A 13,093-nucleotide genomic window follows, 5' to 3' on the forward strand; every position below is an offset into this window, starting at 1 on the left:
GGTTAAGATTGTGCAATGATATTTGTTATGTAAGTTTAGCTGATTAAAGTTTATGACTCTGCAGATGATCTGTTTAGATAAAAATATCATGTATCTCTTTAAATGCAAAGCTCTGGATGCATTTAAAGAAATGATATAAAAACATAAGCATTTTCTGTCAGCAGATCAATTTTATCCTGGTGAGTTTTAGGGATAAAAATGACAATTGTATTGGACAAAATCCAAACTAAAATAAACTAAAATGAGAATCAGTTTTGTCTCCCAAGCTATAGAAGAGCAGTAAGATTTTCCTGTGTGTGGAGGTGCTAGTAGGCACACTAAGGTAAGCTGTTTGTGCATTTAATATTTACTCTACAGACATGAGAGTCATTCTTCTCACCTAGCTCTCAACAAGGAAACTGATGTAATTGGTGGAAAAAAAAGGTTTTAAATTGACTTTAACAGCAGCCTTCAAGAAAAAAAGTTTCGAATGACAACACTTTGAAGGCTGAATTGCGTGCCATTACGCGCCCACACACAGAACAAGCCACGCTGCACAACACAAGACTCAAGACTGCCAAGGCTTCTCTTCATGGGAAATACTTTGCCAAAGCCACAAGTGCTGTGTGCAGAAACAACACAGCTACTCCAACTCCCTCCTTCGCTCTGCTCTCAGCCTCGGTGCCAGAAGCCAGACACATGCAGAGAGAAATGAATCCGTGCTAATGAAGTAGAACAAAATAAGGATGGCGCTCGACCTCCACAACCATCCTGACGTGCAATGCTATTGTGCAACCGAGGTTCCTTTCAGGTGCAGGCATGGGTAAAAATGCTCATGTGCGGCTGCCGGCGCTCTGTGCAGGCTCAGACATCTATGAGGTGTTGACACATGGATCCTAGCAGAACCCGCCTGACATAGATGCACTGACATTTGCAACCAGGCATGACTTTAATTGTGCGCTCTGTTACAGTGCAGGAGGGAGATACTGTCTCTATCAGGTGAGGGGTGAGTCACACTGTTGGTGAGTCATACTAAGACAGGCTGATCCAAAACCGACTGGGAGCAGCGATAAAAATACGACAAACTGAAAATTAAACCTGAATGCAAACTGTATAAATTTATTGCATTGCTTTTTTAAAGTTTCTCAGCTACAATCATGCAGTCACCTTCCAGAATTAATGAGTGGTGATTTTTCTGTCAGAATCAGTTTGAGGTGACACCTGCTGATTGGACGGCCGTTGGGTTGACTCATGGAGCCGGTCCAGCTTTGATGTGGCAATTCAAAATTATGCAACCGTGTTTAATTAACTCCGATGGGTGTGGATTTATTGTAGCTAAATGTGGTCGAGGAGTTCGTTGCATTGTGTTTTAAATTGTTTGCTGTGACTATTCATTTACATGATTTAGTGTTTGTCTTGCATGTTTGCACCGGAGTCTGAGAGAATTGCATTTCAGTCCCATCTTTGCCCTGTACATATGGCACAATGGAAAACAAGGCTCACTTTGAATAAAAAAATAAGTAAGGTTGACTTTTGACTTTGAATTAAGTATGAACACTACAATCAGTCAGGTAGAAAGGCCTGAAGGACTGTTCTTGCTCTCTGCATATCTTGTTGTGTCTAAGTTATGTGACAATAGGTGTGCATTTGTCTGTCTGTCTGTCTGTTAGCAACGTTACTCAAAAATGGACCAATGGATTTGGATGAAATTTTCAGGGAAGGTCAGAAATGACACAAGAACCGAGTGATTAGATTTTGGCAGTGATGCGGCTTATAGTCTGGATCCATGGATTTGTTAAAGATTTCTGTTTTATTGCGAGATAGCAGCACAGCGTCACTGTAACTATGACAACAAGTGAACACTACATCAGTTCCCTGCTGACAATCACATGATTGGGATCCTACTGCAAATCCATCACTGTGAACTTATCCACTGGAAATAATACAAGGAACAATTGATTAAATTGTGGGGGTGTCTCTGAGTCCCAATCAATTCCCTCCGCCTGCTACATATTTATTCTGTATCCGTACATAACATACAAATGCATAACACACGAGTGCTCAGTGCAAGGTCATTTTGTTTGTGGGTAAATTTGTATTAAATGGAACCATTCTATGAGGCCATGATTTTTGATCCTGAATACCTAATAAACAAATGCTGCATTTCTAAAAAATAAAAAATATTTTTTTTTTAAAATGCTGCATTTCTGAAATTGCTGTATGGGAGAATGAACAGCTTTGGTGCTTTGGTACTGCGCTCTCTGAGTGCTTTTCTAGTTTGGTATGTTCCCACTCATTTGACTTCAGGAAGATTACAACACATGAGGGAGGAGACGCTTTGAAGACACCTGACCAGAAACGAACCAGGGATGTGGCCAATACAAAAAATGAGCTGCTAAAATTCTATATTTTCTTAGTTCCTTTTTTTTTTTTTTTTTACAAATCTAATGAAAAGGCCAAAACAAGCGATGTAAATATCTGTCACATCATGTACAGTATCTTATTCCTGTATCTGATAAATGCGTTTGTTGCTCAAAAACTCCTGATTTCACTACATAAATATCTTAGGCTATTAGATACCTAAAGTTGCACCCTCACACCCCTTATCAGGCAGTTTGTTCACACCTAAATTAACACAACTTTATTGCCTCTAATGATGACCACGTGACGCAACTAAATGAACAAACCGCAAAAGTGCAAACATCTGGGACTCACCACATGTTTGTAAAACCGATGAAGCCAGTTGGGCAATTTACAAAACGTCTTCAACAGCGTTTATGTAGACTTTACACTACCAGCTTTAGTGGGTCAAGTCTGCTTTTTCTCAACACGTAAATGAGAGCCACACGCAAACACACTCCGACACGCGGTGATTTAACGGCAGGCTCCCGGCCAGTGCAGCGCTTCAGTTATGTAAACTGCCCCAGGTTTGGAGCAACTCAACCGTCAGAACTTTGCATCCACACCAAGCCCCTGCAGCTGCTAATGCAAACAAGACGCCTTCACTTTCCTCAACAGTGAACTCACTACGTCACAAACACACACACACACACACACACACACACACACACACACACACACACACACACATACTGTGTTTTTCTATCACTGTGGGGACTTACCATTGACTCCCATTCATATCTAACCCCTAACACTTGCCCTAACCCTAACCTTAACCCAGACCAAAACAATGGCTAACCCTAAAGAAACATTTTTGCACTTTTACTTTTTTCAGTAACAACAACATGGCCAAGAAAACACTGTTTAAACTTGTGGGGCCCGAAATGAGGTCCCCACAAGTGACAGAGTTTTCGGTTTTCCTAAAGTTGTGGAGACATTTGGTCCCCACAAGTATATCCAGCACCTGACCACACACACACACACACACACACACACACACACACACACACACACACACACACACACACACACACACACACACAATGTGCAGTCACTGAAAGGCTTTCAATACCAAATAACACCTTTTGAATTTAAAATTATATAGAAATAATAGAGTTTAAAAATATGATACTTTTTATATGTGTTTAGCATATTTTTTGAGAACTTAAATTTGGAAGGACTTTGGAAATAAGAAGTTTTCAAATGCACAATTCAAGGAAGTCTACATTCCATGGTACTACAGGTAAAATAAAAAAAGACTTACATTTTTTTATATTATTTCAAAAAGAAATTGTCTAATAGGTCTAACCTGATTAACATTAGTTGCAAGAAGTCCTTATAATATATAAAAATTTTAAAAATCCATTTTTTTCTACATACCATACTCATAGTCACATATAGACATGTGACAGTAGATGTTTCTGAGCCATCAGTTATTTGTAATAATTGCTAAAAGAAGTCATATTTTGATCCACAACTTGCAAACCAAAGCACAGCCTTTAGGGTTGAGAAGTTTATCCATCCATTCTCTATACACCGCTTTATCCTCACTAGGGTCGTGGGGGGTGCTGGAGCCTATCCCAGCTGACTCGGGCGAAGGCAAGGGACACCTGGACAGGTCGCCAGTCTGTCACAGGGCTACATATACAGACAAACAATCACACTCACATTCACACCTACGGGCAATTTAGAATAATCAATTAACCTCAGCATATTTTTGGACTGTGAGAGGAAGCCGAAGTACCCGGAGAAAACCCACACATTCACAGGGAGAACATGCAAACTCCATGCAGAAAGATCCCAGGCCCAGGCCGGGATTCAAACCGGGATCTTCTTGCTGCAAGGCGAAAGTGCTAGCCACTACGTCACTGTGCAGCCCTTGAGAAGTCTAACATGTCAATATTAAGTTGCCACATTTGCATATTTAACCCTCAATCTATAAGTGGGGTAAAAGTGACCCGGTGAGATTGTTTTCTTGTAGTATCTTCTATCTATTGAAAAAAGTTTTTTATAATTTCACATTCCAGCTATTCCTCAAAAAAACGTGCTTTCGATATCACAACATTTACATTTATAAGTTGCCTTTAATACTTTTCAGAGATTGTAATATTTGTATTACTACCCCAAGCTTTTTATCACTGAAAATATCATATAAGAGGTGATGGAGGGATGGAGAGCAGCAACAGCTGGAGGGAAAGAGTGGAAAAATGTCAACAAAATGGACATTGACATTCTTCTATTGTTGTTCTGTGTAATATTTTTTTTCTTTCTCAGTTAACAAAATGTTCAGAATCTGTTATAAAGTGAAAAATAAACACATTTCAAACATGAAATCATGCTGGTGTGCACAAAAATATAAGAAAAAATAATACAAATGATTATTCTCAACCAAAAATGACAAAAAAAAAAATGGCAAAAAAAACCCTGCACTGATTCTTATGCGGGTCATTTTTGAATCCACTTATGGGCGAGTGTAGGGTCTAATCACTCTTCATTTTTTTCTCTTAGTACACAACTTACATGAAATATATGCATTCCTCCTATCATATGTACTGTTAAAGCTTGAATTATTTGCTCCTATCCCCAGTACCACTGATGCTCTGTCTTTACTTGTATCAGTACAAAAAGCCACCTGTATAGCTGCAGCCACTGAATAGTGCAAGTCAAGTGTTCAAATTCAAATGTCTAATTTGTTTGTCTTTGTTTGGAGAGAGCCGTTTCTCGCTGGCACAGTCAGAAGTATAGGTGAGACACAAAGTGAAGAGCTCTTCATTTGCCTTTCGCTGCAGCGCTGCTCTCCGGAGCAGCTGTCTCAACCTCCAGCCATCATTTGCGTCTCTACGCTGCTCTGAGGTGGAAAGGTGGAGGCCTCTCACGGCGGCAGCAGTGCATGGCTCCAGGGCCCTTAGCTGTGGAGGCTCCGAGGTATACTCAGTGACGCTAAACCCAAGTACACTTCAGGGAAGATTGGGGGCCCAGTTTGCAACTGACTGATGCAACTGGGTGGGTTTGCAACCGGAAAGTGGAAAAACTTAAAAAATGATTTACTCAAAAGCAAAAGCAGTTTAACTTTAACTGATGTAGAGCAACTGTAATTCATTTTTGAGCAACTTTAAATAATACAGAGCAACTTCAATTCATTTACATTACCGTTCTAAAGTTTGGAGTCACTTAGAAATGTCCTTGTTTTTGAAAGAAAGGTAATTTTTCAATGAAGATAGCATTAAATGAATCACAAATATAGTTCAGACATTGTTAATGTGGTAAATGACTATTCTAGCTGGAAACGGTTGATTTTTAGTGGAATATCTCCATAGGGAACAGAGGAACATTTCCAGCAACCATCACTCCTGTGTTCTAATGCTACACTGTGTTAGTTAAAAAGGCTAACTGATGATTAGAAAACCTTTGTGCAGTTATGTTAGCACATGAATAAAAGTGTGAGTTTTCATGGAAAACATGAAATTGTCCCCTCTTGCAAACTTTAACAGCAGTGCATACTGATTGTTACTTAGACTTACTTACTTGTTTTAGTGAACAGTGAAAGTTTGCTGACTTTCTAAATGAAAACAGTCTTACTGAGTTTCACAGTATGCTCCATTTGACACAGACTGAGTCACAAAGGCTGACAGTGGTTGGTTGTTGTTTTTTTCTTTAACAGCAGCATAAGTCATATGTTTAATCCAACAGCACAAACACAGAGATAAAGGGCTCACGAACAAATATTAGACAGTAAATGTTGTGCGAGTGCCAGATCGAGATGCATATGCAAACTATGGCAGCTATGAGCCCGAGTTCCAGCTACAACGAGTACCTGAGAAATTACTCACCACCAATTGTTCTCAACCATCGAGCATGAGAAGCCGTCTTAAGCAAAGGGTGAGGTCTGCTGCAAAGATGTGACATGTCCATCACATCTGTCAGAGGCTGGAGAAGCCAACAATCAAACACATTGTTGTGTTTCTGTTGTATAGGAGTGAATTAACTGAGTGCAATATTCCTTCTGTTTGCTCTGTCTTCAGCTCAAATATACTCTTTAAAAAAAACATTTAACCCGACAGGCTGATGATTTTATTTAACTTACATGTGCCACAGAATGCAGCCTGGTTCCCTGCATCCACCAGGACTAGATCTTTGCTCTTGTTGATTTTAGAGCATCTTTTCTATGCTCTGTATAATATACTCACCTTTCTCCTTATTTTTTTTTACCGTTTTAATGTCATACCTTTTTGAACAAGGCTTTGATGGCCTGAAAAAAAAGGGAAACTAAACTAGGATGTGAATTCTTGCTCCAAAAGTGGTCACATTAATCTTGTCTGAACATTTTTGAGTTTATTTTTGCCTTCCTAGAATAAACATGGAAAGATATTCAATTTTTTTTCAAAAAACTTCAAAACATCACTATAGTTTTCACATTTAAGAGGCATAAACTTGTGAATATTTTGCTTTTTTTGTATGATGAATGAGTTGAAAAAGTTGCTCCTACGAATCAATTTATCAGATTTACATGTATTTCCATTGACGCTGCAAAAGGCTCACAATGACAATGCACTGTGCTCCATTTGCCTGAGTTTGAGTCGTATGCTAAAGACCGAAGAGTGGAAAAATAAAAAAATAAAAAGAGGAAAAACATACGTTCTTGTTGTGGTCAGCTAGTTCTGCCTCAAGAAAATTCAAGTTTTCTCATAGATTAATAACAACACGTCATTAAAGCTAATAAAAATGTGGTCAATTTTTTTATTCATTGAAAAGTCCAACATGGGGAGAAATAAATGTTGAGTTTAACTGAAAAAAAAAATGAAAATGACCATCATGCAAATATATTGTATATATCCTAGAGGTTATAATGTGTATACTAAATTAAAAATATGTTAAATAAATGTGTCGCTTTGTCTAACAATAGTTACTTAATCCTATTATAATAAAGGGCATTGTTTCCATGATTGCACAATTATGCACCCATAAATTCCAGGTAAATGTGACAGTAATCACATATTTAGAAATAATAATGATCCCAAAAAATGTGTAAAGAAATTGAAGACTAGTCTAGATACTGACACAGACTGTCAGGGTTTGAAAGATACTGGGATCATTTTCACTAAATACCTATAATAAAAGTAAACTCATCCAGCTTCTTAACAAATGCTGCCACATTCCACCTTAAATCAGGGGTGTCAAACTCATCTTAGTTCAGAAGCTGCATTCAGCTGAATTTTACCTCAAGTGGGCTGGACCAGTAAAATCAGGGAATAATAACCTATAAATAACCACAACTCCACATTTTTCCTTTGTTTTAGAGAGAAAAGTTCACATTAAAGGCATTATCTTTTTATAAAACATTATGAACAACCTGAAGAAAGACCTACTTCTCTTTCTTAATAAAAGTAAATTCAATTTCAGCAACATTATGCCTAAGTTTATCATTTACACATTAAAATTTAGAGATCACAAAGTGTCTACAAAGGCAGAAAACATTTAGTTGTCTGAAACTGAATGATATAGTATTTTACTTTATGAACAAAACGACAAAAGTCAGATAAAAAACAGACAAAAAACAACAAAAAACAGGCCAAAGTATTACAAAAATGAGACACAAAAAGACCAAAGCGAGAAACAAAATGACCAAAAAATGCCACAAATGACACAAACAAAACAGAGACAAAAATGAACAAAGCAACAAAAAATGGACAAATGACAAAAACAAGACAAAAAATGTCAAACGCAAGAAAGAAAATGACAAAAACAAGACAAAGAACACAAGCGGGACAAAAAGGAAACACAAAATGACAAAAAATGAGAAACCAAACAGCAAAAAGCAGCAAAAACAAGACAAAATATTACAAAAGTGAGATACAAAGCAACAAAATAATAATGAGCAATCTGGTATTTTACTTTATGATCAAAACATCTTGTCGTGGTCTAGAAATTGTTTTAAATTCATAGTTTTACAAATTTATAATCTGCAGTCGGACCCTCTGGAGGGCTGCATGTTTGACACTCCTGCCTAAAATTGTATTTGTTTTGTACTTTTTCAAACATTTCTCTGCCAGTGTTCTGTATCAGATGCCGTGTCTTGAAAGCAGAAAAGCTGAACGGCCTTCAGGTAACAGCCTTCAGGTCTGTGGATTCCCGTGTTAACCTGAAAAAGCTCCTCATCTCATCACATACCGCGCCCAGACCAGCATAGAGCAGGGATCCAGCCCAGGACTAAACCTTTCATCGGGCTGTTTGTCTAAGCAAACCCACGCTGCAGCTCTGACACATGCCTGCAGTTTATACCCAGGCCGGTGCTGAGCAGTGGGAGTGTGCAGCCGTGGTTCCCTCTCTGTTTGTTTAAGAGATTAAAGCGGTGAACCCCAAACCTGAGGAGCCCCCGGACTTCATACCACCAGAGCTCAGCATTGTCTCCATCCTCAGTGGCTTCACAAAGTCAGATTAAAAGCAGAGATTTCACAGCTGGGACTATCTAAGTGCGAGATGGCTCATTTAAATGTGTACACCAACAGACTCAGAAAGAGAAAAAAAGAATCTCTCAAGGCATTTGACTTTCACCACCAGTTCACACAGCCAGTTTCACTGAGAAACGTCCATGTGGAGGGTTGGTTATTCCTGTCTCTCGGGTTGCGTCCGGGCTTCATGATGATGGCTTATATTTTGCATGCTGAAATCACAGGAGGGCTTTTGTCTGGAAAACATTTACATCTCTTAACACAGCTGGCCTGTCCAAACACTGGCACAAAACAAACAAGGAAGCAAGATAGAAAAAACAACTCATAGGTTAAGTTACCACTAAAGAGGTGTTTTAGTTAAACGTCTAAACAACATGGACCATTTTGGAGTTTTTAAAATAAACTGAGGTAAGCTTTAAGCAGGGATTTGAATACTAAGAGGAAACCAGGTCTGTTTGGACAGTTACGGTGACTGAAACTTAAATAAATAAATAGAATGAATCTGATAGTTGCAAGTAAATAAAGGTGGTAAAAGGTCACCTGTGGAAATTCAGTGTTTAGTTTGTGATCAGTTAAAACTTTAAAATCAAACCAGAAATTATTTTTTTCTGCACTTTTTCAGGATTTCAGACATGTAATTACAGGTTCATTTAAAAAAAAAAAGACTACTAAAATAGAAATATCCCCCTGAAGGTATGCAGACTTTGTCAAACATGAACAATAGACCCTTATAAAGCTGAGGTATGTTAAGAGCATGTGATGCTCGGGGGGGTGTGGCCCTGGAGCTGCTCTGCCGAGGTAATACACTCTTCAGGTATCGTGAGTGACTCATTCTCACACACACCTTAAACACCACTAATGGCGTTCTCACACCTCGGCTCTTCAACTTAACCCGACAACAAACTGGAGGAGTCAAGCCGGACAAGCAATTTAGTGAAAGAAGATTCCTGGGAGAAGCAGATTCCTTTTATTTTAAAGACCTGCTGGATTTGGACTCAGAAACAGTGAGTTGATAAAAATCTAATGTGAGCTTTCTAGCAGGACCAGAGCTCTTGTTTTGATCTGTCCAGGATCTAAATTGTTTCCTCCGACGCAGGGAATTTCCTCAGAGCTGTGGAACACTGTGCAGCTTTTGCAGCAAGTTCACTGTTTAATCTGTCTTTTAAGGGAGGATTTTTTGAACAACAATGCCAGTGGTCAAAGTGGAGAAAGAGTCTCCAGCAGACACCACCTTGCCTGCCTCCAATCCTCCTCCACAGACTGAGGATCAGCCCCGAGGTCGGAGGAGGAAGAGACCCCTCCAGAGGGGGAAACCTCCGTACAGCTACATTGCACTCATCTCCATGGCTATTGCCAACTCCCCGGACCGCAAACTGACACTGGGGGGCATCTACAAGTTCATCACAGAGCGCTTCCCCTTCTACAGAGACAATTCAAAGAAATGGCAAAACTCCATTCGCCATAACTTGACTCTCAATGATTGTTTTATCAAGATCCCCCGAGAGCCGGGACGGCCGGGGAAGGGCAACTACTGGGCACTGGACCCCAACGCAGAGGACATGTTTGAGAGCGGCAGCTTTCTGAGACGCAGGAAGAGGTTTAAGCGCTGTGATTTGAGCACTTACACCTCGTACGTGCACGAGACGCCAGTCTTCTCTCCGGTCCAGATCACCAGATCAGCCGCATACACCAACTCAGTCTACCCCAACATGACAGTCAGCTCCACCTACGGGCAGCAGCTGCCCTCCGCTTATTACCCCTCCTCATCACCTCCAGGGTTCGGACACGGTCAGGCCCGCATGTTCAGCATCAACAACATCATCGGACACCCGAGTCCAGCCGGCATGCTGTCGGGTCAGGGGCCAGACGTGATACAGCAATCCAACCGGAGCTTCAGTCCTGAGGGCCTCTCCAGTGGGTCCAGTCCCTGCAGCCTGGGAGCTCCGGGCTTCCAGAGTCAACCATGCGGAGGTCCTGTTGCATCCCGCCCCTCTACACATGCAGGGTTCACCTACTCTGGTCCAAACAGCCACCACCACCCGCACCAGGGCTCGTACGGACAGAGTCACACCCAGGGCTACGCAGCCGGAGGACGGATCCATGCCTCGGCTCACGGGCCCACAGAAACCATGGACCATTACAGCAGAGGCTCCCCAGTGCAGCTGGGCTCTTTCTCCCAGTATAACGGTGCTGCAGGTCCCATCGCCAACACCGGGGGGTACCTGAGACACCCCACGTACCCGGGGAATATGGACCGCTTTGTTCCTGCTATCTAAGCTACTGAGAATCTGAGCATCTCAACACATTTTTTTTTTTAAAAAGAGCGTCAGAGACTTGAGACGTCATAAAGTGAGCCATCCAAACACGATCACTTTTCTTTGTTCTTAACTTTCATTCAGGAAAAGAATTACCAGGCTGACCTCTGTTGACATAACTGTGATTTTCCACATTATTCCTAAAACCCATTTTCCAAACTGTTTTTAGACACATAGCTTTAGTTTAAACGTCTTCACAGCATGAGCTCTAGAGTGTATAATACATTGAATTTGTGTGCTGTTGCAAGTTGTTTTTCTTTTTATTGCGCCATGACTTGAATGTCCAAGTAAAATATTTGCAGTACTGCTGAGTTTAAAATGTTTGTATAAATTATTGTGCTTCGTGGTCATAGGTGTTGCAATAAGTGGCTTGTATGAAGAAGCTTTAATGCATCTGCATGTATTTCGTTGCCAAATGAAAATGCATTTTTGCCTCTTATCTTTTTGGAAATAAACAGCATGGTATGGCACTTTTTGTTCTTCAAGAATAAACTATTTAAATTATTGACAGTGATTGCTATTACATTTTAAGCCACTGTGCCAAAACATTACCTTGTAATTGGTTCATTTTATTGCTCCCAGAGGGCAGTTAGATTTGTAGGCAGGCGTCACATATCACAGATACTTTTGTAGTAGCCATAAATCAGTGGTAATAAAGGTAGAGCTACCAAAAGACTGAGACATAATGCCAGCGAGGATAAAACATAATTGTTCTGCTTTTGTCCTTGTGTTGCTTTTTACTCCGTTTCAGCTCGGCTGCTCTGAAGTGTTGTCTGGAGCCGCAGTATTAGCAGCGACTGTGACCGGCCCCAATTATCATGTCCAGACATCAGCCGACCACTTAGACGTGAATCCACTAATCACAAAAAAATGAATTGACTTGTAACTCGATAGTTCATCCCATAACGTTAAGACAACACAAGAAACCTTTTCCACACCAAGTCTGACAAGATGAGGCTCGTGTGGTGAAACCTCATTGTAGTTAATTGATTTTTTATCCAAAAAAAAAACAAAACAGATTTATCACTTGAGGTTTTTCTTGAGTGCTGCTTAAGTAAAAAAAATCCATGAAGATTAAATGAGAATAACATTAATCAACAAATTCTAAATTATGAGACTTTTAAAAGGAGAAATCTGAAAAGCTTTAGACAGATTTTGGGCTTTTTTTTAAAAAAAAAAACACTTTGCATTTATTCAGTATTCTATAATTAGACAATATATAAAAGGGCATGGATTTATTTCAGCTTCTGTGTTCTCTACACTGCCGTTCCTCACTGGCAACAATAGAAAAACCAAAAGAAATACTGTCTGGAATAATATAGCAAAAGTCTGAAAAAGTGGAACAAACACATTTTTCCCAACTTTTACTGAACACTTAAATGTCCACAGAGGAAATGAAAACCTATTGCAATACAAACAAGTAAACACTAACACTTTCACTGGACTGATAGTACAAGTATATCTATATTTAAAAGCATGGTTAAGTTTTATTACAATAAGGCAGCGAAATTCTAATCCAGGGATGTCAAACTCATTTTAGTTCAGGGGCCACATTCAGCCCAATTTAATTTCAAGTGGGACAGACCAGTTAAAATCACAGCAGAATAACCTGTAAGTAATCACAATTCCAAATTTTCCTTTAAGTGCAAAAAAGTACATTCTGAAAACATTCACATTTAAGGAATCATCTGTATGCAAAACGCCATGAACAAACTAAAATTTGTTACGAAATTAAATTTCAGCAACATTATGCCTCAGTTTATCATTTACACATCACAGCTCACAATTTATCTACAAAGGAACAAAACATTTAGTTACAGGTTTCTGGAACTGAATGATATAGTATTTTACTTTAAAAAAAAGACAGAACACAACAAAAACAAGACTAACAAAATATAACAAAAATGAGGCACAAAACAAAAGCGAGAAACAAAACAAAAAGAGCCAAAA

The 13,093-nt window shown here is 39.5% G+C and overlaps 1 protein-coding gene across 1 annotated transcript; it reads left to right on the forward strand.

Annotated features, from left to right (window-relative positions):
- The first annotated feature begins 9,690 nt into the window (after positions 1–9,690).
- On the forward strand, positions 9,691–11,592 carry foxe1 (forkhead box E1). Its single transcript, XM_022218191.2, has one exon. The coding sequence runs from the start codon at positions 10,016–10,018 to the stop codon at positions 11,102–11,104; it is 1,089 nt and encodes a 362-aa protein (XP_022073883.1). The 5' UTR covers positions 9,691–10,015; the 3' UTR covers positions 11,105–11,592.
- Positions 11,593–13,093: the final 1,501 nt, after the last annotated feature.

Source organism: Acanthochromis polyacanthus, chromosome 3 (genome assembly GCF_021347895.1).
Source record: "Acanthochromis polyacanthus isolate Apoly-LR-REF ecotype Palm Island chromosome 3, KAUST_Apoly_ChrSc, whole genome shotgun sequence".
NCBI lineage: Eukaryota > Metazoa > Chordata > Actinopteri > Pomacentridae > Acanthochromis > Acanthochromis polyacanthus.

Excerpts from the sequence above, each read along its gene's own strand:
- foxe1 (XM_022218191.2), top strand. The coding sequence starts at position 10,016 with ATGCCAGTGGTCAAAGTGGAGAAAGAGTCTCCAGCAGACACCACCTTG.